Source organism: Cottoperca gobio, chromosome 19, assembly GCF_900634415.1.
Source record: "Cottoperca gobio chromosome 19, fCotGob3.1, whole genome shotgun sequence".
Taxonomy (NCBI): Eukaryota; Metazoa; Chordata; class Actinopteri; order Perciformes; family Bovichtidae; genus Cottoperca; species Cottoperca gobio.
Window position 1 is genome coordinate 7,332,783 of NC_041373.1, and position 23,574 is coordinate 7,356,356.

General features: G+C 38.4%; 2 protein-coding genes across 2 annotated transcripts; one reads left to right on the forward strand and one right to left on the reverse strand.

Moving 5' to 3' along the window:
- The first annotated feature begins 559 nt into the window (after nucleotides 1–559).
- On the forward strand, nucleotides 560–11,901 carry LOC115024808 (LIM and SH3 domain protein 1-like). Its single transcript, XM_029456662.1, has 7 exons — nucleotides 560–747; nucleotides 2,931–3,025; nucleotides 3,311–3,395; nucleotides 7,507–7,614; nucleotides 9,704–9,773; nucleotides 9,855–9,946; nucleotides 11,182–11,901. The coding sequence occupies exons 1-7, from the start codon at nucleotides 679–681 to the stop codon at nucleotides 11,353–11,355; spliced, it is 693 nt and encodes a 230-aa protein (XP_029312522.1). The 5' UTR covers nucleotides 560–678; the 3' UTR covers nucleotides 11,356–11,901.
- A 493-nt stretch (nucleotides 11,902–12,394) lies between these two features.
- On the reverse strand, nucleotides 12,395–20,932 carry LOC115024807 (kelch domain-containing protein 1-like). Its single transcript, XM_029456661.1, has 13 exons — nucleotides 20,338–20,932; nucleotides 19,511–19,581; nucleotides 19,142–19,259; nucleotides 17,859–17,971; nucleotides 17,567–17,657; nucleotides 17,343–17,441; nucleotides 17,104–17,178; nucleotides 16,125–16,183; nucleotides 15,902–16,014; nucleotides 14,735–14,807; nucleotides 14,537–14,621; nucleotides 13,703–13,782; nucleotides 12,395–12,837 (listed from the first exon to the last, which is right to left on the reverse strand). Exons 1-13 carry the CDS (start codon nucleotides 20,443–20,445, stop codon nucleotides 12,693–12,695), a joined length of 1,230 nt encoding a protein of 409 aa, XP_029312521.1. The 5' UTR covers nucleotides 20,446–20,932; the 3' UTR covers nucleotides 12,395–12,692.
- Between the last annotated feature and the right edge of the window lie 2,642 nt (nucleotides 20,933–23,574).

The window sequence follows — 23,574 nt, forward strand, 5'->3', positions numbered from 1 at the left end:
GTCAATGTCAATGAGAACTCTCCTGTGTTGTTTCATTCACAGTTTTTTCTGAATTTGTCGTCAAGACTATATACTATATTAGGCTATAGTTTTACCGATATTTACGTGTCTATAGAGTCCATCCTTATTGTATTTTAGTGTTAATGCAGTGCATTATGGTAAGGATACTTTCGTATTTGCTCCTTTTAAAGTTGTTACGGATTGCCCTTGATGCATTTGAAGCTACCTTCAGGAGCTCCACAGAAATCCGTTATTCACAACTCTCGAGTAGGATGTGAAAATAATATGTATTGGTAAATAATATAATAGGTGGTGAAAGTTTTCAGATCCACACTGTCAAAATACTCCATTATAAGTCAAAGTCTTTGAATATAATAGTTACTTAAGTAATGTATGTAATAAGGGAGTATTTGTGTACTGTGGTATTGCTACTTGCTACAACTGAACATTCCTATATCCGACGGTTGATGAAGGCACCATGCTTCACGCTTGACTCCTCCTTGCCTTGAGGTTACGTCCGTATATTAATTGAATGCCTGCAGGCGAAAAAAAGGACAATTCGTGTCCCAGCTGCTCATCACAGCCTGTACTTGACTTCTGAACACTTTTTTTACTTTCTTTTTTTTTAATCAGTGAGGTTTTGTTTTGTTTTGTGGTTTGAGGAATCCCTGCGCCATCATGAATCCGCCCTGTGGAAGATGCAATAAACCAGTTTACCCTACAGAAAAATTAAACTGCCTTGATAAGGTAAGGTGAAATAAGTCTAACTCCATCTACTAACCAAATATCACTTTGAAATGACAATTTCACTAAAATCCGTCGAGAATTTAGTTTTTTTTAATAACTTTCCTATAGGCTATTTGTAGCGGGCACTTTAGGTGGTGGAAGAAGTTCGTGTACAGTAGTAAAACTAGTGTAGACAAGCCTACTATATTATGTTATGTTACAGGTCCTGCATTCAAATTCCTGCTTAAGTAAAAGTACAAAATTAGCAGCATCAAAATATACTTAAAGTATCAAAAGTAAAAGTACTCAAAATGCAGAATGGTCCATTTCAGAATAATGTATATTATATTATTGATTATAATTATTGATGCATTAATTGTTTCATCCCTTTAATGTTGAAGCTGATAAAGACTGGTCTAATTTAACTAGCCTACTTTATATACTGCCAATCAGTTGTATCTTAATCTATAATAACACACCATAATTGATATGTTGATGATCTTTTGTTTTATTTATATGAACATGCCAAAGTGACTAGTAAATAAAGTCAAATCAGTGTAAAATAAAAAAGTATTATATTTGCCTATAGTGGAGTAAGTATAAAGTGGCAGAAATGGAAATAATCAAGTACATCAAAATTGTACTTATTAAGTAGTGTACTAATAACTAATGTAACTAATGTACTTATTGTACTCATTATCTTCCACCACTGCCGATAGGCCACTATATATTTTTCTTTTCCCTGGCTATTATTGTAGCTTATAGTGAGCAAATATAATGGCACATATCTCATTTTAACCAAAACATGTTGTACTTAAGGCCTTAGTATCTTTCTGAGATACTTTACCCTTTTATCAAATTATCTGTCTGATTATGTGGCTGGCTACACATGAACAATAACATACAATACATACACACTTGCACTGTGTATACACAAACAAATTGACAAAAAGGCACACAAAAGACTTATGAGGAGGAAAACCACATCCGCTAGATTGACATTGGCCACAAACCTCTTAATGTTAAAAAAATATAAGTTAATAATTTAAGGACCAAATTCACAATGATTTATGCACACTTCATGTATATAATTTGCATTAAAGCATCCTGTACATTTCTCATTGCAAATCATCAAAGTTTATTTTTATTTTGTGGCACTAAAATGTTTCCTTTTTGGAGATTAACCCAATCAAATAAATGATGTAAACAGGGCTCTGGGGGAGTTGGAGTACTATAAACCATTATTTTAATCCATATACATTAATCTGGCAATTGACAGCCCCGAGGTTTTAAAGGGATAGTTTGGATAGTTTGAAGTGGAGTTGTATGAGGTACTTATAGATGGCGGTCGGCTCGTCCACAGTTTAGAAGAAATAGGCAGGAGAACCAGCACGGTGAACGGCAGCAGCAAAACCTATTTTAGCCAGCTTTAAAAAATAATTATCAGTTTGAGTGTACACTATATTGTGAATATTTTCACTGCTTTATCTTGCCTTCAGACAACCCTTTCTGACGGGGAGCTGAAGCCGTTATCTTTTGCTTTCTTCAAAGCCAGACTCCTTTGACAAAAACAGTCATTTTACCTCACACAGAACAGAGAAGTTGCTGGTGTACCGCTGCCTCGATCGGTTATTGTGAGACATTGGTGATTCCGGACTAACCTTTTAAAACAGCAAAATCACCCAATGACACCATCAAACTAACCGATTGAGGCAGCTGTAGACCAGCAACTTCTCTGTTGTGGGAGCTAAAATTACTCTTCTTGTCAAATGAGTCTTTTGGCTTTGAAGAGAGATAGACAGTAGATGGATATAACGGCATCGGACTTCAAACTGGGGCTGTGCCGACCTCCATCTACTGTAGGTTATATCATGACTATGGATAAGAACCTCATACAACCCCACTTCCAACAGTCCAAACTATCCATTTAAACAGCATCTAAACAAACAATAACCATTTTCATGTGGTCATTTCACACAGTAATCATCTCTTATCATTGGCATAATAACGCAGTAGTGCACAGGAGAATCAGCTGTGCTCTTGTGTCGAGCATTAAAGGAATGTTCCTGCTCTGTCACTGCGAGTTACATTGAAGTCTTCTTCAAACCAAGGACTTACATTTAAACAATCAGCAAGTCTGATTGAGAATTGTGCATATTTGACACTTTATTTCTGACTCTTTGCTCTCTTTTTTCTCCCCCTAGTATTGGCACAAAGGTTGTTTCAGCTGTGAGGTATGCAAAATGGCACTGAGCATGACGACCTACAAAGGCTTTGAGAAGAAACCTTACTGCAGTATGTGAGTGTTTACACCACACTCATCATCCTGAACAGTTCAGACAACCCTTACAGTAACAGGACAACGTCTGATTCTGTGTGGGAGCACTTATTAACTTAATCTTGTAGTTGTAATTCATCATAAAACTACGACCTTACATCTACATTACATATTGTATTTGTCCCTTTTTGAGTGAAAGTCTAAACCACCACAAGCAGCAAAAGTCGTCTTTTTTGGGAGCTTTTGGTTGTTTATTTCTGCAGAAAAATGTTTTAACATTTCTGTTACTCTCTTCTGTTCTTTCAGGCATTACCCCAAAACCTCCTTCACCATAGTGGCCGACACCCCCGAGAATCTGCGTCTCAAACAACAGAGCATGCTCAACAGCCAGGTGAGACAGCCGCAGATGAGTCCTCTGTCTCTGCTATCACTGCTTTCTGAGATACTCGCCCTAATCTCGTTGTCGTCATCATGACTCGGTGTATCTTCTGCTCTCTATCTGTCTCCTCCTCTCAGCTCTCTGTCTGTCTCACAGCAGCATACTAGGACGCACCTCCCAGTATTGAATCCAATGAGACTTTTGACCAAAAGCTAAAACAAAACAAGAGCACGCGAACTTGACTTTAATGTGAAGGTCTGAGATTTAACTAAAAAACACCCTGATTTCTCCTAAGTGATCAGGAACTCGGACTGTAGCCTAGTTTTAAAAAACACTTAAATCTCTTCTTCCTTTTGGTCTCTCATGTGGCCCCAGCTCAACTCAACCTTCACTGTTCTTAATCTCTAATCTCATCACACTGTACAAGCCAGCAAATTAGCCCCTGAAAAGCGTTAAGTCCTCCAAGTCACGCAGAATTAAAGAGATTCCTTTACAGTTGGAATCTTACCTTGGGGATTGTCTTTTCACTCAACCTTTTAAGGCAAAGCTTTTCTTCCCCTGCAAACCTTTTCCTCGGACTCAAATCATCAATTTGTACTTTACATTTTGCATTTTCACCTCCACCAAGTAGATTATGTTTTCGGTTTGGTTTGCTGGTTTGTTCGGCAACAGGATTACGGAAAACTACTGGCTATTACATGAAACTTGGAGGAAAAGTGTAGCATGGGCCAAGGAAGAACCCATACATGCATTATCGTTCACTCATTGAAACAGCCTTGGCGTAGGTCCGCACTCTCTGATGCCCTTCTAGTTTGGTTTTGTTAAACTTAGTACAGCACTCTTTATCTGTTGAAATGTCAATAGCAGAAGTTCCATACTATGTGCTGCATGGCCTCGTGTTGGTACCCCTATTTCTTTAACTTTGGAAGGCGCTAAGCTATAGCTGTTTCCCCTGCCTCCAGTCATATGTTTAAAATCGGCTAATCGACTCCTGGCTCTTGCTGAGAGACTCAACAAACCACTAGGTTCAAGGAGAAGTTTGAACAGATTCATTAACGTGCAGCTGGAAGCTTGTTTGGTTTCTCTGCATCTCACTTTCTCTTTAAAATCCATCTCCATCGTTCTGTTTTTGAATGTTTTCATGTCAACGTGCACTAAGAAAACAAGCCACACATGTTAAACATTAGCACGACAGTTTAGTGGGAACTACAGACCCCTCTTCACAGCGAAACTACAGCCACAACAAGCTCTTTTCTCTCTCTCTCTCTCTCTCGCTCTCTCTCTCTCGCTCTCTCTCGCTCTCTACCCTCTCGTCTCGTCTCATCCAACCCAGTTCATTGTTTATAACCATAAAAGTCTCGGCAGTCAAGGTCTCTTACTGAGACAGCATATTCATCATAGCAAGAACATGACTCACTGTGTGTGTGTGTGTGTGTGTGTGTGTGTGTGTGTGTGTGTGTGTGTGTGTGTGTGTGTGTGTGTGTGTGGATCTCAGATGTACTTTCAAGTAAACATTTTGGCTTTGTTTAAAGTTGAAGTGTTTCCCTCCCGGGCCTAAACTTACAAGGAAATTCGACAATTAGCCTTTAAAGTGTGTGTTTATGTTTATTTGTGAATCACGTTTAATAAAAGTGTGCGTACGACCGTCTTTGGGGTGAGAAGTTATCCTCGGGTCTAATTTCAAAGACTGATGAATTACACATTTGCAGGCGCTCTATAAGGAGGACTTTGAAAAGAACAAGGGGAAAGGTTTCAGCATGGTGGCCGACACTCCGGAGATGCAGAGAGTGAAGAAGACACAAAACCAGATCAGTCACGTACGTCCGGTTCGCCTCGAGAACCGAAGCGCATCCAATAATCTAATAACACTAAGTTTTCGTACGTCTCTATAGTCGTAACAGTCCGTCGAAGTTTTAGATGTGACGTCTTTCCAACTCCAACCGTGTATGTGTGTATGTATGTGTGTGTCTGCAAGTCTGCATGCCCATTTTACTCGTTAAATCATTACCAAGTGGTTTTTTTTTATCAAATGCTGCATTCAGATAATGTTGAATTTATCGTTGCTGACAAAGAAATCGCAGCAGCTTCAAGTGCAGTTGTTGCAAAATAAGACCCACAAATAAGAAAAGAACAGTTTTATTTATTTGTCAAACTAAATCTAAAGAAAAATAGTTTGTTTTTGTGAAATAGTCCTACCGTATCGTTTTAACTCTTTAAGGCCCTGTCACACATATCCGTATGACAGAAACGTATGCTGGCATATATGAAAATTTGTCCAAATACGTCCAACTTTTCATCGGATCGGAAAAGTGAACGTATACAGATACGCATGTCTAACCTATTGATAGAGCATCACTTACTAATACAAAATGTATCAGACGAATACCCAACAAATGCATAAGATATACAACAATATGGCGTATACAAAATATCGGCAATACGCTGGTGTACGTTGATATAAGGTAAGGTATAAGTAGTATTCGTTAAGAGCAGGCGGTGTTACGCTGGGGTGCGTTGTTGAACGCTGATGTTTTGAGCATGTTCAAAATTACCAGGACGTACCCGACGTGTGCTTCATAAGATATGCAGACGTTACGTGACGTTAGACATACGTGAATACGTACGTGAATACTTACCTACGTGAATATAGTACGTGAATACTTACCTACGTAAATACAGTACATGAATACTTACCTAATTTACCTATTTACTTACGTAAATATAGTACGTGAATACCTACGTGACTACGTTAGAGGTACGTTAGATATAGGCTACGTCGGCTGACAGTGAACCCTACAGTCAATTTATTGATAACGAGTGGATACCCTATTCCTACCCTATGTTAAGATTATACCTGACGACGGAGTAACTTATTAAACGTGTTTCTACAGTACAGCTAGCGTTCAGCATGTTAGCCGTTCTCCAGCATCAGCATGACGTGAACCAGATGGCACTTTTCCAGCTCCGTTGTCCAGACGCTCTGATACGTTTTAAATAGTTTGACATACGTATAATAATTTATTATGTATACGTCAGCTACAACACCGCTGTGGAAAAGTTGGACGTATTTGGACTCTGACAAATTTTTAGCTACTTTTCATATTCATATGTTTCTGCCATACAGAACTGTGTATGTCGTCCGTGTTCGGCGTAACGTCTGCGTCCTTCAAACGATCACAACTTACCCTTAATTTATATCAAAGTATTGCCGATATTTCGTATGCGCCGGCATATGTTTCTGTCATACGGATATGTGTGACAGGGCCTTTAGGCTTTATAATTAAACAGTTGAGGAAATAGCTCTTTAATTGAACTGCACACATAGACAAGAACCCTGTGACGAGTACGTTGCAAGTACGATACTCAATTCAAATTGAGCAGTCACAAGCAAAAAAGTTAATGGGAGTTACACACAGTACATGATTTTGTTTTCCACCATGTGTTTTTTATTTAGCCTTTATGAACAGCGAGATGTCATTCAACTGATACCGATACACCTTGAATGCATTTGAGGGACAGAAATGTGCATGAATTGAAATGTAACAAATCTAATGAAAACATTTTCACTCACCTTACTTGCTGAAAGGGAGATGAGAAGATTGATACCACTCTCATGTTTGTCCGTTAAATATGAAGCTAAATCCCAGCAGACAGTTAGCTTAGCTTAGCATAGAGACTGGAAACAGGGGGAAACAGTTAGCCTGGCTCCGTCCAAAGGCAACAAAAGCTTGAGCTACATTTCATTTATTTAATCAATACAAAAGCAGAAGTGAAAAAAGGACTTGTGTGCTGTTACTGGGGATTGTGTGTTAAAACTAGTTCTTGGCCGTGACTTCGGAAGTCTTCGGATTAAACGAAACTAGATCCAAGGTGTTAATTAATGAGCTTTAGAAGTGCAGATTGTATTACCTTTGGACAGAGCCAGGCTAACTGTTTGACACCTTTCCAGGCTTTATGCTAATCTAAAGCGGCTGGTTGAAGCTTCATATTTACCATAAAGACATGAGAGAAGTATTAATCTTCTCATCTGCATTCTTCAGCAAGAAACCAAATATGATCTTTTTTCTATTTCATTCCTCTTAAATAAGCTTGATTTAATATTTGAATTAACTTTACATTTCAGGCTCTTTACAAGGGGGACTTTGAAAAGAACAAGGGGAAAGGTTTCAGCGTGGTAGTCGACACCCCGGAGATGCAGAGACTGAAGAAGACGCAAGACCAGATCAGTAACGTAAGAAACACTTTGACATATTAAAGGTTCAGTTCAAATGAATCGCAAAGAAGCATATTTTCTCAGCTCCAACGGTATCTTGTATTGAAGACAGTTTTAGCTTTTTCGTGCCCAGGCTATGAGATATCTTCTAAGATGTTTGCCAGTAACAATAGCCCCCTATTACTTTTGGATAGCCATTTTGTTTGACACTGTGTTCTTGCTGTTTCCTGTTTGGGAGGTACCCTAAACATCCAGCAGAGAGTGACGTATCCTTCCCTCCGATGTTATTTTTAGTCAGTTCTATACGTAGAAGCTGTGGTAGTGGTTTTTATGGGAAAGGTTAACATTTTTAAAGACTATTAAAGAAAATGTGCCAATTTAAGAGCCAAACTAGGGGAATCATAGATGTAGACAGATGTCTGAAACCATACTATCCAAAAAACACAATTTAAACTGATTTCATAGATGCTACTTCTTCATTAGATAGTAGTGACAATTGTAGAAAGCACGTTCTGTGGATTATCTGCAGTAACTAAGACATTTTGTATGCAAAGACAAACTGCGCCAAAAACTAAATTCCATAAATAATTGTTTAATATTTTGGGTAAATCAACTTTTAAAACTAATTTAAAACAAGCAGGACATTGCAAGATGCAAGCAGCAAGTTGAGCCATTTCCCGTAAGACACAACAAGAAAACATCCCGGTCCAATAACAGGATGGTAGATGGTAGATTTATGGACTGGTACTTAACACAAAGCTGAGACACGAGCAGAGAATAAACTGCTGCAAGCAGCAGTGAAGAATCCTGCAGAGACACATTTCAGACATTTCTCCCCGTCTACTGAGCAGCAGCTGCCCTATATGGTCAAAGTCTCTCAGCTGTGGACACAAAGTGAACGTCCGCTCTCTGCTGCACACACACACACTACACACACACACACACACACACACACACACACACACACACACACATACCACACTTAAACTAACACACAGTTTCTCTTTTTTGTCTCAAGAGAGCTCTGGTTGCAGAAAGGAATGAGATAAGCTGCCTGTGAAAAAGGAAAAATCTAGTAACTTCTTTTTCCACTGGGAGCTTCCTTCCTTTCTTCCTTCCTTCCTTCCTTCCTTCCTTTCTTCTTTCCTTCCTTCATTCCTTCCTCCTTTCTCTCTTTATTTTCTCCCTACCTCCCTCTTTTCTTTCTTCCTTTCTTTCTTCCTTTCTTTCTTCCTTTCTTTCTTTCCTCCCTCCCTCAGTTCTTTTCATTTAGTTTTTTAGTCCATAACTCTCCCCCAGTCTTTTCCCCATCCTATCCGATCTCTGTGTTTACTTCTCCTGAGGTCTATTGAGGACACATGGGGGGAGGGGGTCTGCTCCATCTCTTATTTTCCTACTTCAACATTCAGTTAGTTTCCTCTTCAAGCCTACTAAAATGTTGGAACTGTATTTGATTAATTGGATAGAGGTTGTGTCATCGTCTCTCTCTCTCTGTCCCCTGGTAGACTCACTGGCAACAAGCGTCTGAACACTCGAGTTTCTCACAAATCTACTTAAAGAATCTTTAAACAGTCCCTTTTGTTCAGTTATAGTGTGACTGTCATAGATTTCCACAGTTTCTAAACCATGAGAAGACAAAGCCTTCAAACATGAAGTGATGAACATGAACATATCAGTAGAAACTCAGAGTGGAGAAACTCAAATAAGCCAAAAACAGTAACCGTCCCGACAAAATGTCCCATTGAAGGTCATAGTTTGTAAATAAAGAGTAAATAAGCAAACTTTTTAAAATATATTCAACGATCAATAAAACACTGTAGATATAGCATAGGTTTTATATTTCTATTAGTAAAATTATTTTATTTACTTTATTTATTTGTACATTTCATCTTTTTGTTTCTTTTTCTTTTTGTATGTGATTGTAATATGAGGAACTCAAGAACTTAAAACAGACAGGCTTAAATGTTTCCGAAAACTGTTGATTTTGCAGCAGACATTAAATCATCGTCTCTCAGCACCTCCTAAAATGGTGAGATACTTCTCACCGAGAACTTGAGGGTCAACAGTTGTTGCTTTAACATGAGTGTGTTGCCGCCTGTGTGTGCAGATAAAGTACCATGAAGAATTTGAGAAGAGCAGGATTCGAAGTGACGCACCTCCTCCTGAGAATAGACAAGGTAGGAAACATCCTTACACCTTTTGAGGCACACTCCTGTAAAGAACAGTATTTAACTCTATATATTTGTATTCACTTTTAGACTTTGAGGGACAACCAGCCAACCCTGAGAGATTCAGTCAGCCGCCAGGCGGACAAATGTGCCCTGCTGCTGTAGCACCACCTAGTGGAGGGGTAAGGCTAGTACATAAACATACACTAAGTGGCCAAAAGTATGTGGACACCTGATCATTATATGTGATAGTTAAACATCTCATTACAAAACAGAGGGTATCAATCTGCTGCTATAACAGCATCCACTCTTCTAGGAAGGCTTCCACAGGATTTTATAACCTGGCTGCAGGGATTTGTTCCCATTCAGCCACAATGCATTAAGGCTCATACATGCTTACTGCGTTCCACATCTGCGTCTGGATGGGGTTGAGGTCAGAGCTCTGTGCAGTCCAGTCAACTTCTTCCACAACCAATATGGGAAAAACATTTTTAACGGACCTGGCTTTGTGCACGGGGGTCATGAATTACTGAACGGGCCTACTGGGCACAGGGCAAAGGGCCCAAAGTGTCAGACAACAACAAAACGTCACTCAAAGAGACACAACCAACCAGGAAGAGAGTCAAAATAACAACACAATTGAGAAAGAAAAAGCAACTACAAAAAGGGCAAAACAAGCAAAGATAAAATAATAACTACAATAAGACCAAGACAATTACAAATGGTCAAAGAAAAGTTGCGTAACGACTACAAAGAGACACAAAACACCAACGAAAAGAAGCTAAACAAATATAAAGTCTGTGTGTACTATGTAGTAGAGGTGGTGGGGTCCTTTTGCATGTCTGCGCCCACGGGAACATTCTCTCATAATCTGCCCACCAAAATAATGGTCGAAACAGGAAATGGACAAACATAAACTGTTGCTACAAAGTTGGACGCTCAGTATTTTCTAAAATATCAATGCATGCTGTAGCATCAATATCTCCTGTAATTAGAAGTAACTTAAGCTATAAAACATATAAAACATCTCAAGACTAAAAGAACACAACAGTATAAGACAGTGTCCACATGCATGCGTGTATGGTGTACGGCTATTTATTGTAATATAAATGTATTCTCAATTTTGTTTTTCAGTATTTTATTTATTGACATTTGTTGATGTAGTTTGTGACGTTGATAAAAGTTTAGCTTTTTAGTTCATACAGAGGTCAAAGTGTGAGTGCTCCTGTGCATTTGTGCATATGTGAGTGCAGTTTATGAGTGTGTGTGTTCATTTCTCACGCCATAGGGAAATTCAACACAAATCAATCTGTTAGGAGTCTTTACGCTGCATGTCAGTGCATCTTTGCATGGGTGCCTGTGTTTGTTAAATTCCTGTGTGTGTGTGTGTGTGTGTGTGTGTGATTCAACTCCACAGAAACGTTACCAGGCCGTGTACAGCTACACGGCAGCAGAAGCAGATGAAGTTTCTCTGCAGGAAGGCGATCTGCTCTTAGACGTGGAGCAGATAGATGAAGGGTGGATGTTTGGATGTAACCAGCGCACAGGGCAGCGGGGCATGCTCCCTGCTAACTACGTCCGACCCATGTGAAACCAACAGGCACACCTCCAGCACTCATTTAGGCCTCTTCTCAAAATCACCTCTTGCTAAAATGAAAAAGAATATCCCCTGGCCCCGCTTTGCATTTCTTTGTCAGACGTATGATTTTCAAATAGAAGGTAAGAAGAGGTAGCCGTGGGGTTATAGGTTCTTGAAAAATGGGATAAGTCAGTGAAATTCCACTTTAAGGAAGAACAATGATACTAAAGGTTGAATGGTCTGTATCAGAAACTCACAAGAGGAAGTAAGAGGGGAATAAATTCACAAAGTGGAAGAAATAATGTTAAATAAACCTTCACACATGTATCATTTTTTTCTTTCTCAGGTAACATTTACCTTTTTAATGTACATGTCTTTTAGCAGTAAAGGGCAGCCCAGACAAAAACTCAGACATTCAAGAGTCAAATCATTGCAAAAGTTTGAGTATTTTTCTAAAAACCCATTTGACACTTGCTTCATATATAATGGAGAACAAAAATCATTTAGGCTGATTTGATTAAAAGTGGAATATTAAATTCCTCTTTTCTTTAAAGACTATCATTTTTGCTTCATTCTTTTGTTCTACCTCACAACTTACTTGCATTGTTCAATTTGTTTGGTGGAAGTAGTACTCTGATATTTCACTTTGGCAAAAGTATCAATACCACAGTGTAGAAATGCTGTTGCAAGTCCTGCATTCACAATGTTACATACATACATACATACTAAAAGTACAAAAAGCACAGACAGTAGATATAATGTATATTTTGGATACTTATTGATGCATTAATCATTTTAATTTAACACACAGCTTGTGAATTTCACCAAAGTATTAAGTCTTATTTTAACCTAAAACAGCATAATTAGTTTACAGTTTATAGTAACCTAAATATGTAAAAAAAAAAAAAAAAAAAAGTTGCCTGTGTAATAAAGTGATAAAGTAGCATAAAATGGAAACGCTAAAAGTAAAGTACTCCAGAATTGTACTTCACTACAGTACTTGAGTAAATGTACTTTGTTACTTTCCACCACTGATAATATACCACAGTAATATACATCATATCAATATCTTTATTTCAAAAACAGATTGCACATCATTAAATCACCATAAGGAGTAAACTCTTACCAAATCTAAAGTGGTCGTTTAAAACAAGACAAAGAAAACATACAAATGTGTCTTAAGTTAAAATGCCACTTTCTTTTTTAAATCATTAAACACAAAAAACATTTCCAACACATGAAAAGAACAGTTTTGTAATAATAATAATAATAATAATAATAATAATAATAATAATAATAATAAGAAGAAGAAGAATTATTATTACTACAACAACAAACTAGCTCAGGAACTAAAAAACTAACTCTGTAAGAACGGGCTTCGTAGAAGAGAAAAAGGCCGCTCGCTTGTCGATTTTGTTTCGCAACTTTGATGGCAGCCACTTCAGCTGCTCCCCAAACAGCTCCGGGTTTCCTCCTATAAAGTCGTCACACAATCTACAGAGGAAAGAAAAACAGAGCTTGTTCAGATGCTCCAAAGCTTTTGTCTCTTTACATAATGAATAACTAGCAACTCATGTGTTATCATTTGCATGTTTATGGCCCAGCGGTTGATTGCAAGGTTTCAGGCGCTTTTGCCCTCTGGACTGCTTCAAAATGGAGAACTTCAAACCGTTTTTGTTTATCATCATTTCTGTAAACCCGTGACATGTTGCAATGCTTTATTTATAAATTAATTAATTAATTAAAAAGTAATTAATGCTGGAGTGCAGAACCCTCGTCTCCCTCCTCTGGCGGTGGGAAATAAGACACCAAAAAGGACCAACAGTCGGCCAACATTGCCAGTAGATTAATCAATAATGAAAATAATCATGTTGCACCCCAAAAAACGAAAATGAATAAACAAACTACTCTTATCAAATGTTTTCAGGCTCAAATTAACATAATGCTACTTTACTAACATTTTAATCTCAAGCGAGTCATTCGAATCTTTTTCATGTGAAACATTTCACAGACGAACCATACAAAAGAACAGTGTAAAGCTCATTAGCATAACAGCACGTCCTCCTGCACACAGGTCCAACAGGGCCAAAGTATAAATAGCTCCGAGTGTTCAAAAAGGTCTCGGTGGACTTTGTTAAAACTGCTAAATCATGTGTGAACGGAGACGACGTGCAAACATGCTCTCACATGCTGCCAATGTACATCATTTGCGGTGGAAACAAGGGGAGCATGTGACAAACCACTAACACAACAGAAAGTGAAGAATAATACACCACACGTCACAAAATGTGACTTCAGAGCAGAGCAGTACTCTGGATCAGAGGTATTGTTATCAGAAACATAACGTGGTTCAACATACCTGGAGAGGGAGTACGGCTGGGTCTGAAACATGAACACGTCTCTGCACAGATTATGTGATGGAGCCCTCAGAATAACCACCTGATACAAGAGGTATGACATTGAAATCACATGCGGATGGATGACAGATGAATTACTGGAATCATTTTTTTTTTCTACTTTCAAAAAGTTTTAAGCCTCTTAAAACTGTGAATAAAATTAAGTATTTACTGAAAACAGCAACATGTGGGTTAAACTGGCTCTGGGTGGTAATGTCACTGAGTCTACCACTTCGGCCCAAACTAAAAATATCTCTATTAAATGGATTGGCACAACATTTTGTACAGATGTTTATGGTCCCCAGAGGATGTATTCATAAGATAGCTCGCTACAAGGCTAAGCTAAGAGTGTGAACATGCGTGTTAGGAGTCTTGTTTTACCCTCAAAGACACTTTCTTTTAAACTTCTGTTTTGGTTGGCTTCACATGTGAAATTATAAGCACACACTATACGTGCACTTTAATCCATTTAAGTTCTTTGTGCAACATTTTATACTTAATCGCCAAGCTATATTTGGTTCACTTAACAAATGGGGCAAATTCAAATATTACAGAAGGAATAAGGTGTTTAAAAAAGGCAAAAGTTTGCCTTTCTTTGCTTGAAAATAAAAATAAAAGAAAGATACTGCACAACATTTTACTCACTAAGAACTCACTGTTCACCTATGAAAGCTTTCGGTTAGATAAGAATTTACTGCTAAATCTTTCACAAAATAATTTATATTACTTTCCTATGAAAGTGTAAAGAGATTTAAAAAAACAAACAAAAGGCAACTGAAAAGTTCTAAATCACATACCGAATCTATGAGAAAGCACATTTTGCTGCTTCCCCCGAACACGACCACATCGTTGTCACTTCCCAGGCACGCTGTGTGACTGACTCTGAGGAACACAAACATGTGGGGGAATAAAGAAACATTCACACACCGACTTTCAAAACACTGAGCTACACTTCAACACGGGAAAAAAAAAAACTGACTGACAAAATGTATTACCTGGGTTTGTCCTTGTGTGGGTGCATCAGCATGTTCCACTCTCTCTTTTGTGTGTTAAACTGCCAGGCATCATCTAGCAGAGAGGTTAGTGATATACAGATTATAAAACGGACATGTCAAATCGAGCAATCTGATTGGTTCTTAGCCGTGGTATAATGGGCGTATATCACGGGTAGAATTGTAGTTACTTTTCACAACAAGTCAGTATCCCTCCGCGTCTGAGAAAAAGCTACAACTGTTACAGCTGTTAAATTACGTCAGTTATCCTGACACCAGTCTTCAAAGTATTAACTGCCCATTTTGTTTGCTTCACGGTGTTCTGTTAGTTTCATTTCCTTTTGGTCTACCTGCTCTTCACGTAGCTCTGCATGTCGTCTTTTAGGGGCTTTTTTCTCTGGAGATAGGCACTGATCAATCCACTCCTCCAGAGTAAAGCTTTGTAACTTTGTTTCTTAAAGCTGTGGTCAGACTTTCAGATGTCGACAAAACAGCAGCTCAATAACATGTTGAGAGATTTTTATGCAACTGTCAGAAACGGTAAAGGCGAACTATACTATAAATAGCCAAATAATCGATCAACGTTGTCTAATATGTTCGCTAGTTGTTAGTGTTGTTGCATAGCAACCACCTCGCACTGTTTTGTGGAGAAGGCAACGGAGGGACCATTTTATTTTGATCATTATTTAATAATAAAAACTATTTCAATTGGAGTGTGTATTTTTCTTTCATATTGCCACACTTGGTAACCGGGTTATAAAAGCAATAGCTCACGACAGGCCGTGATATATGCTCATTATATCACAGTTAAGGGGCGTCGGGCCGGACCACGCCCCTTAACTGTGATATAATGACCATACATCACGGCCTGTCGTGAGCTATTGCTTAAATAAACTTCAGTGAGTTTGACAAAACTATCAGACAGATCAATTAAGAAGGTAATATGCAGGTTAAATATTTTGGCAGTTTCAAGGCCTCTTTTTGACACACACTATACAAAATGATGCAAGTGATTCATTTTGTGTCTCTTTGTAGCCATTTTGCATCCGTTTGTGGTCATTTTGAGTCTCTTCATGCGGTCCATTATCCGTCCATGAGGCAGAGAAGACTTGGAGCATACAGAAGCATTTGAGATAGTCTAATTTTTTTAATTCTATGGCCGACACTTACTAAGAGTTTTTCCGTCCGTGCTGAGACCTCCGTAAATGAAGAGTGTGTGATCTGATGTGGGCGTCATGGTGAACATGGAGCGCCCCAGAGGTGAGCAGGATGGGGAGATGTCACTGGTGGAAAGCAGCAGAATGCAACAGAGGTCAGTACATCATTGGAAAGAAGAGCCGTCTATACAAAGGTTACAACTACTGTGCGTGTCAAAGAGTAAAGGAAGTTTTACAAGCAAGTCCAGGTCCAGGTGTCCAGGTCTAAGCAGAACATGTCCAACTCCGCCATGTCCTGCAAACATAGAAATGTTGTTTTTAAGTCAAGAGTAAAGTCCTGACAGAGTTTACTCCTCATTACAATCGTATGAGTATGCACGGTCAAAAGGCTGCTACCCATTTAATTGGTCAGTCACACCTCACAGGCAAAAGTACAGATGCCTGAAGAGGTCACATCTCTTTACAAATCAATAGGCATTCATTTACGTAAAAAACATTTCTTTATAGATCTTGCATTGTGCACAGGCCAATTGTTTGGTCACAGGAGTGTCCAGATATGAGGATATGTGCAGTTAAAAAAAAAAAAGGGACAGTTCAGCCCAAAATCAAAAATACATATTTTTCCTCTTACTTGTAGTGCTACTTATCTAGACTGCCTTCTCTCCAATATAATGTTGCTATAAGGCACTCTGCTTGTGGTGCTTAAAGTGCCAAGAAAACAAAAACTCAACAGCAATGTCTCTTTCCAGAAATCATGAACCAGTTACTCAGGATAATCCACACACCTTGCTGTGAGCGGTATCATGTAGAAAGCATTTTTCTTTCTACCAAACTACACCCGCCAACCACATCACTGCACAGCAGGAAGCACGCATCTACTCATGGATGAGAGGTATGTGACAGCGGGAGATGTAGACATTAATGGCGTCCTCCACAGTTGAGCAGCAACGTTAGCTAGACGATTAGATGCACCCTTCTTTCTGCGCGGTGAAGTAGTTAGCGGGTGTATAAAGAAAATAGTTTGTACATGAAACCCCTCACAGCAAGGTGTGTGGATTATCCTGAGTAACCGGGTCAGGATTTCTGGAGAGAGACATTGCTTTTGAGTTTTTCAAAATAATCGTTTTTGGCGCTTTAAGCTACACAAGCTTTTTTTAATAGGGTGAACTATGAACTGGTGTTTACAAGCTGCTCAGCATCACCCAGACAACTCACCACGCCACCAGAGACGTAACCTTTGTTCCCCAGAAGGGCACTGGCATGGCAGCTTCTGTGGGCAGGAGCAGGACCCTGGACAAAACAAAAACTATATTTATACCATACATACAAATGGTAAACCTAATAAAGCTATATTATTGTCTTAAATGTAAATGCACAAGGGAATTGTAGTACAGAAAGTGCTTAATTGCATACCAAGCCCTCTCCATTAAAGGCTTAGACATGAAATCACTCACCTTAGTCTGTGGCGTGCTCCACGTGGCGGTATGTGTATCAAAAACACTGATTTCATTGTTCCAACCCCAGCACCTAAATAACGTGTCTCCAATTGTTGACTAAAAAGACATGATTGAAATAGGATCATGAGTGCCAAAACAAGCTAAATGCTAAAGTTAGCATACAGTTCTGTCAACAAAGGAATCACTGCACGTTTTGTTCACATTTGGTTATCATCAGTTACCCAGGACATCTCATCCACGACGAAGCTTGATGTTGATGTGTTCTGTACCTCTCCTATGGTCTTACATCCATATCCACCAAAGTAGATAAATCTGCACCAAGGAAAAAAGGACACATGATCCTACGAAGAACTGGAGGTATTTTTGTGAAAATGTGATGCGTGTAAAATCCACTTTTCCAACATTTTAATTTTGTCTGCTCTTCAAAATGTTAAATTGCCGTTTGTTTGCGTTGGTCCAGCTATTGTTCATGGGGGAGTTTGTGTGCTGTGGTTTCATACAGACAGGACTGACCTTTCTCGGTGAACCCAGCAGGAGTGTTCGTTTCGTGGTGAGGGTGTCGTTCCCTTGGTGTTGGTCACTCTCTTCCACGAGAAGCTCTGCTCTGTGAGGTCAACGCTGAACATCTACCAAAAAAAAAAAAAAAAAAAAAGAGTTAAATTCACCACATTAATCAACGAGGCGTCTTTTTTATCATCGAGTGAGATGTTTAAAATGAGAAATCCTCAAAAGAAAATAAAAAAAAATCGCTGAAGAGGAAGTGAATCACTATCACAGACAGCCATCAGGCCAGATGACAAAAGGAAAATCTGCATTTTGTAGAACACACTAGGCTTGGCATGCTCAACAGGACAAACTTCATATCTGGCATTTATAACGTGTTTGTTAAGAATGTAATTGCTTTTTGTTTGTCATGTCCTTCTTCTTCATGACTCTCTGTCTTGGAACGAATGACACAAACGATCCACACACTGTATTAAGAGCTCACAGCCATTTTTATTGTGCAACATTTCCAGACATTGTCTGACAAAGATGGAAGGCACTCAAAGACTGCACATGACAAAAGTGACAATAGTTTTAGTGAAAAACCAAAGTATTGGACTAAATTAAATGTTTCTTTACTTATCTTGTACAAGACAAGAACAACACATCTCTAAATGCATTAAATGTAACATAATGATTTAAATATGATATAGAAACAGAAATCTACATGAAATCATTGGCTATTATTTTTCTGTTGATCGAATACACGTCCCCTTCTTCCTGGAACAATGTACAGAAGGACCCAAAATGATCAAAGCTGATACTATGAGGAGTTTAAATAAATTTTAAAGGATGGAGAAAATAGCACTCTTGGTCGATGAAATTGCTCTTGAATCTTTCACTGAAATTGCGCCAGTTATATACATTAGAACTTTAAAAACGTGCAAAGTGCATAAACTGGATATTGTACTCATTCAGTTGAATTGTGTGCCAATGGTATTTGTCCGTTTGTACAGTTTGAGATTATTGTTGAAACAGTTCATGCTGCCCTCTTGGCCAGGTCACTATAGAGAAGAGATGTTTAATCTCAATGAGACTTTAACCGGGTTAAATAAAGGATATATACACCCACACACACACACTCTAATAAATAAATTAGTTGACTTCTTAATGCAGCTCTAGTCTCAACTTGGAGAATATCCCACAGAATATGGATGCTCCGCTCTGTGACTCCACTGTAATGATAATACACGAGAGAGAGTCAAAGCCAGCTGCATTAACAAACACCGTTGATGGTAGTCCAGGAAACTCACCTGGTTTGTGTATCCAACGGAGCTTTGCCCTGCAAAGATGTAGAGTGTGCCGTTAACATGAGAGCCACAGGAGCGTGATAATTCTGGGGGTTTGTCACCAGTGATCTGCCTCTGCTCCCTGTGGCACAAAAACACACACACAAAAAGGAAAGAAACAGCTGAACCCTTGGAAATATGCTTTTTAATTTGAGATTTAAATGAACAAATTCTCCCTTTAACTATAGCCTTTTGCACAGTCAATGCATCTTGTTTGACCCATTGTTAAAAAATAACTAACAAAAACACACTCTAGGCCGACATCCACAGCTTTAATGTCAAGGTGACACAGTGTTCATATCAGCTGATTAAACAGCATAGTTCCCATCTTACCACACCCCGCTGTCTAGATCACAGAGCCATATCTCATCACTGGGCAACATGATGTCCTCTCCAGCAACTACCTGTGAGGGGAACAAAGACGAGATAAAGTCAGTATGAACACATGTTGTACTTATACGCTTATCTGCTGAATAAAGCAACAAAGTAAAGCAGATTTTGGATGCACAAATTGTACAATTTCTGGCTAAAAACATCTACTACGTGTGATTAGATAGATATTCTACTCATAGCAACAATCAGGAAGCAACAATATACACTCTGGGAAATGTTTTCTTTGTTGGAACATGTTCTGCTCTATAAAGATGCTTTTGAGAGCATTTCTTCCAACATGTTTCTCTATATGTAGGTAAACACTCAGTTATCAGTTTATTTAGGTAAACCGAAGCTAATGCAAAAAGTCCTGCAATAAAGCCTAAAGTTTATAAAAAAGGTTATGTGTAGTTTTAATTTACACGGTCGGTGTGTGTGTGTTGATTCAACTTCATGGTCATTTTGAAGGATGTAGGTACAAGTGAATGATGTGGTGTTGTTTACACTTCTATCATACAAGAGTGGACAAAATATTAGAAAAACTGAGTACCACAAACTACATCCTACACAAGCTCTATAAAAGTCTAAACCAATTTGAAGAAAAAAAGCTGATCAGTTTTGGTTAAAAAAAAAAAAAAAGTTTTATTTTTAAAGAGTGGTAAACTGTCCATTTCAGCATGCTACTATAACAACAAAGAACATGAAGTTCCCAGAGGACAACAGGTAATGGATACTTACAAAAAGACATACATTTACCTGCACAGGTACAACTAGCCTACATTTCTTACCTGGTAACCTCCCCACACATATAGCGTGTGCTTCTCTATGAACGCCGTGTGGTTGCATCTCTCCAGCCGGCTCACCGGCGCGTTTCTCTCAGCAACAGCAGCCTCCATCCCCAATAAACTCCGGTTCTCCGGACTCACAGCTCAAATAAAAACAACTAAAATGGTTACCAGCGAGGAGAATGCTATCAGGAATGTTGTGGTGGCTCAGAGAGCTGTGATCTGCTGCTCCGGGCTACACAGAGTAAAGCCGACTGGATTGGAGGGTTTGCAGAACGTGTATTTCAGGCTTGCGGTCCTGATTTACTCCTCCCATTCACAGGATCCCTGGTGTTATGCAATCTTATTTCTACGTTGCATCTAAATCCACTTTAACACATGTAGGGTTGCATACATCTTTAGAGCATCACAGTAAGCGTGTTGAACTGTTACACTTACTATCTGGAAAGGTCTTTTCATGGCTTTTTCATTAAGTTCATGCATATTTTTCTACTTTTAGGTCACACATCATTTCTGCAGTTTACATTAAAATGAACAAAGAGAAACAGACATGTTGACTCAACTATCACAGGTGTGACTGGTTGCATTAATGATGAGTGCACAGCATTTATGTGAGACACCTTTAGTATTGCGCATGCTGGATTAATGCTAGGAAGCAATCATCATGTGATTAGTTGCACCTGTGCTTTGACAAAAGCCGGTTCTTCAACAACAGGCCGAATCCAATTGATTCTACGGAAGACTATTAGTGCCAGGCAGTGGCGTAGCTAGGCCTATTTCAGGTGGGCTTCAAATTGAAACAGTCAAGACCGACAGTAAAGAGCAATGTTCTGTCCTGCATAAAGTCGGGATGTCAGAAGAAGAGGCGTGGACATAAAACATGGAAACGTCTCATGCTCCTTTTTGTGTGGAAAGGGGCTAACGCTATACAGATATTTTAAAATATTGTTAATTTTTTATTATTATTTTCACAGTTGCAAGTACCATCAACAGGAAGGGCAAACATTCTTATATTTTCACCCCAACCCCATGGGCTCACAGAGATGAGCAAGTATAAGATTAGTAAGAAACAATTATAAATTCACATCCAAATGAAAAAAACTGGGATTCGCGGCTCATGCTCCTTTTTGAAGAATACATTTTTGAAGATGAAAATATTTCACTTAATTGTCATTGGTTATGGTATTTTTTATACTTAGATTTATATATTGTTCATGTTAGTGTTGGGAGTTGTGCCCCCTCCCCTTACCAAGACCACAAAGTTCTATTAGATGTAGCATCTTAATTTTGCTCTCAAAGTGCACCAGATGCAGACAATTCACTTTAAAATGTTGAAAACATTCTGCCCGGGGGAGCATGGCCCTGGACCCCCCTAGAAGATGTGAAGTCCACCCTACTCCTAAGACATGTCAACATGACTAAGGCCAGGTAACATGGACCTGGTTAACATGACTAATATATTGACGACGCAACCAGCACAAAACACTATGGGTGTGTAGTTTCTTTAATGGTAATTGTACTACCATGCAGGTGCACACAGCTCCACCTCACCTCTGGGCTAAGCCCACCCAAACTTGAAAACCTAGCTACGCCCCTGGTGCCAGGCATAAGAACAAAATAAATCAGGAAGTTTTTTCTTCTGCATTTGGAGAATTAAGTCAAAGTTTCGAGAATAAATCACAGTACTGGTAGCGTAAATACTAAAAGTTCAACTTTATTCTCAAAATTTGCAAAATAAATTAATCTTCCTAATTTTTTTCCCTTCTTCCGTGCCCTAATACTCTTTCTGCAGATCCTCATGCGGGTCAGATAGACCTATGCTTTTTGTCAACAGAGGTCTATGTATGTTATTTCAGAGTGATGTCTCCTTTGTTGTTACTTACTGGAACAGCTTGGAAAATGTTTTACATTAAATTGGAAAAATATTTGGAATTTACCTTATAAGTATTTGTCTAATAAAGTTAGGGAGGTCTCCTTTAAAAGTATACACAGATATTACCCAGCTAATCATTTTCTTGTAAAGTAGAAAAAGGATATTACAGTAAATGTATCCGTGATGCACTTCCAGAAACACTTCATTAGTTGGCACAGCACACAGACTAGAGGGTTATGGAAGGACTTGAGTGGATTTTAATTATTGATAATATTGACTCTGATTTTACTTTGTGCCTCGAGAGTGATTCTTTTGGTTTCAATAAATGTAATGGGAATAAAATTAAAGATTATATTAACCTAATCATTCTTTTAGCAAAATCTCATATCTACAAATAACTAATAACTTTTAAATAAATTCCAAAAAGAATTCTGAACAATCAAGACAAGTATGTATAAACTAAAACTGGCAGTTAAAATATTAAAGCATGCTTAAAATGTTTTTTTAAACTGTTACTGTAGATTTATTTTATCAACGATACCAAAATGAATCTAAAGTAGATGACGGTTTGGACGAGTCAGGGAACTCGTTTTATTTCCCACAACCTTTCTCCTAAAGGATTCTGTTTGTAATCAGCTGACTAAAGAAAAAGGCCAAACAAACAATGGCCAGACTAAATACACTGATAACTTCAATCTCGATCCATAGGGCCTGAAGCAGAAGAGATTCATAAGGTAACACACTGACATTTATTTCATGATGCTCATTTATACATCCATAATGAATGAGATCACCAACAAAACAAACAGGAATAACAGTACTGCAGTATTCTGTACTTGCCACAAGTGATATGTTTCTGCATATATCGAAATAGACTCGATAAGTATACCTTCAATTATTGTTGTTTCCTGCAAATTCTGCAACAAAAGAAAACCTATTTATGAGCTACTTCTGCGACTCAACTCAACATCAGAGTCAAATACTCAAGAAATTAAAATAAAATTAAACAAATTGAGCAGTGCAGGTGTTTGTGAGTTGAGGGGTAACTCCATGTGCAGGAAGATATGTCAACTACAATCTAGATGAAATATCAGTTTAACAGTCATAGCTAAGTGCAAATATGCAAAATGTGTTTTGACTTCAGGCTCAATGCAAAATCTGATCATTTGTCATTTCTGACACACATTTATGATTTATGTCAGTGTGGCTCACTTCATAAGCAACATAAACCCATTTTTGACCACTTCCTCTTTTTTTTTTTTTTTTTTAATATACTGCGAGAAACATTTCACAAAGTCTTCTCACTTACATATTTTTACCATTTTACTAAATCAGTATCTAATGCAGCAATGTCATTTCAACTGTGT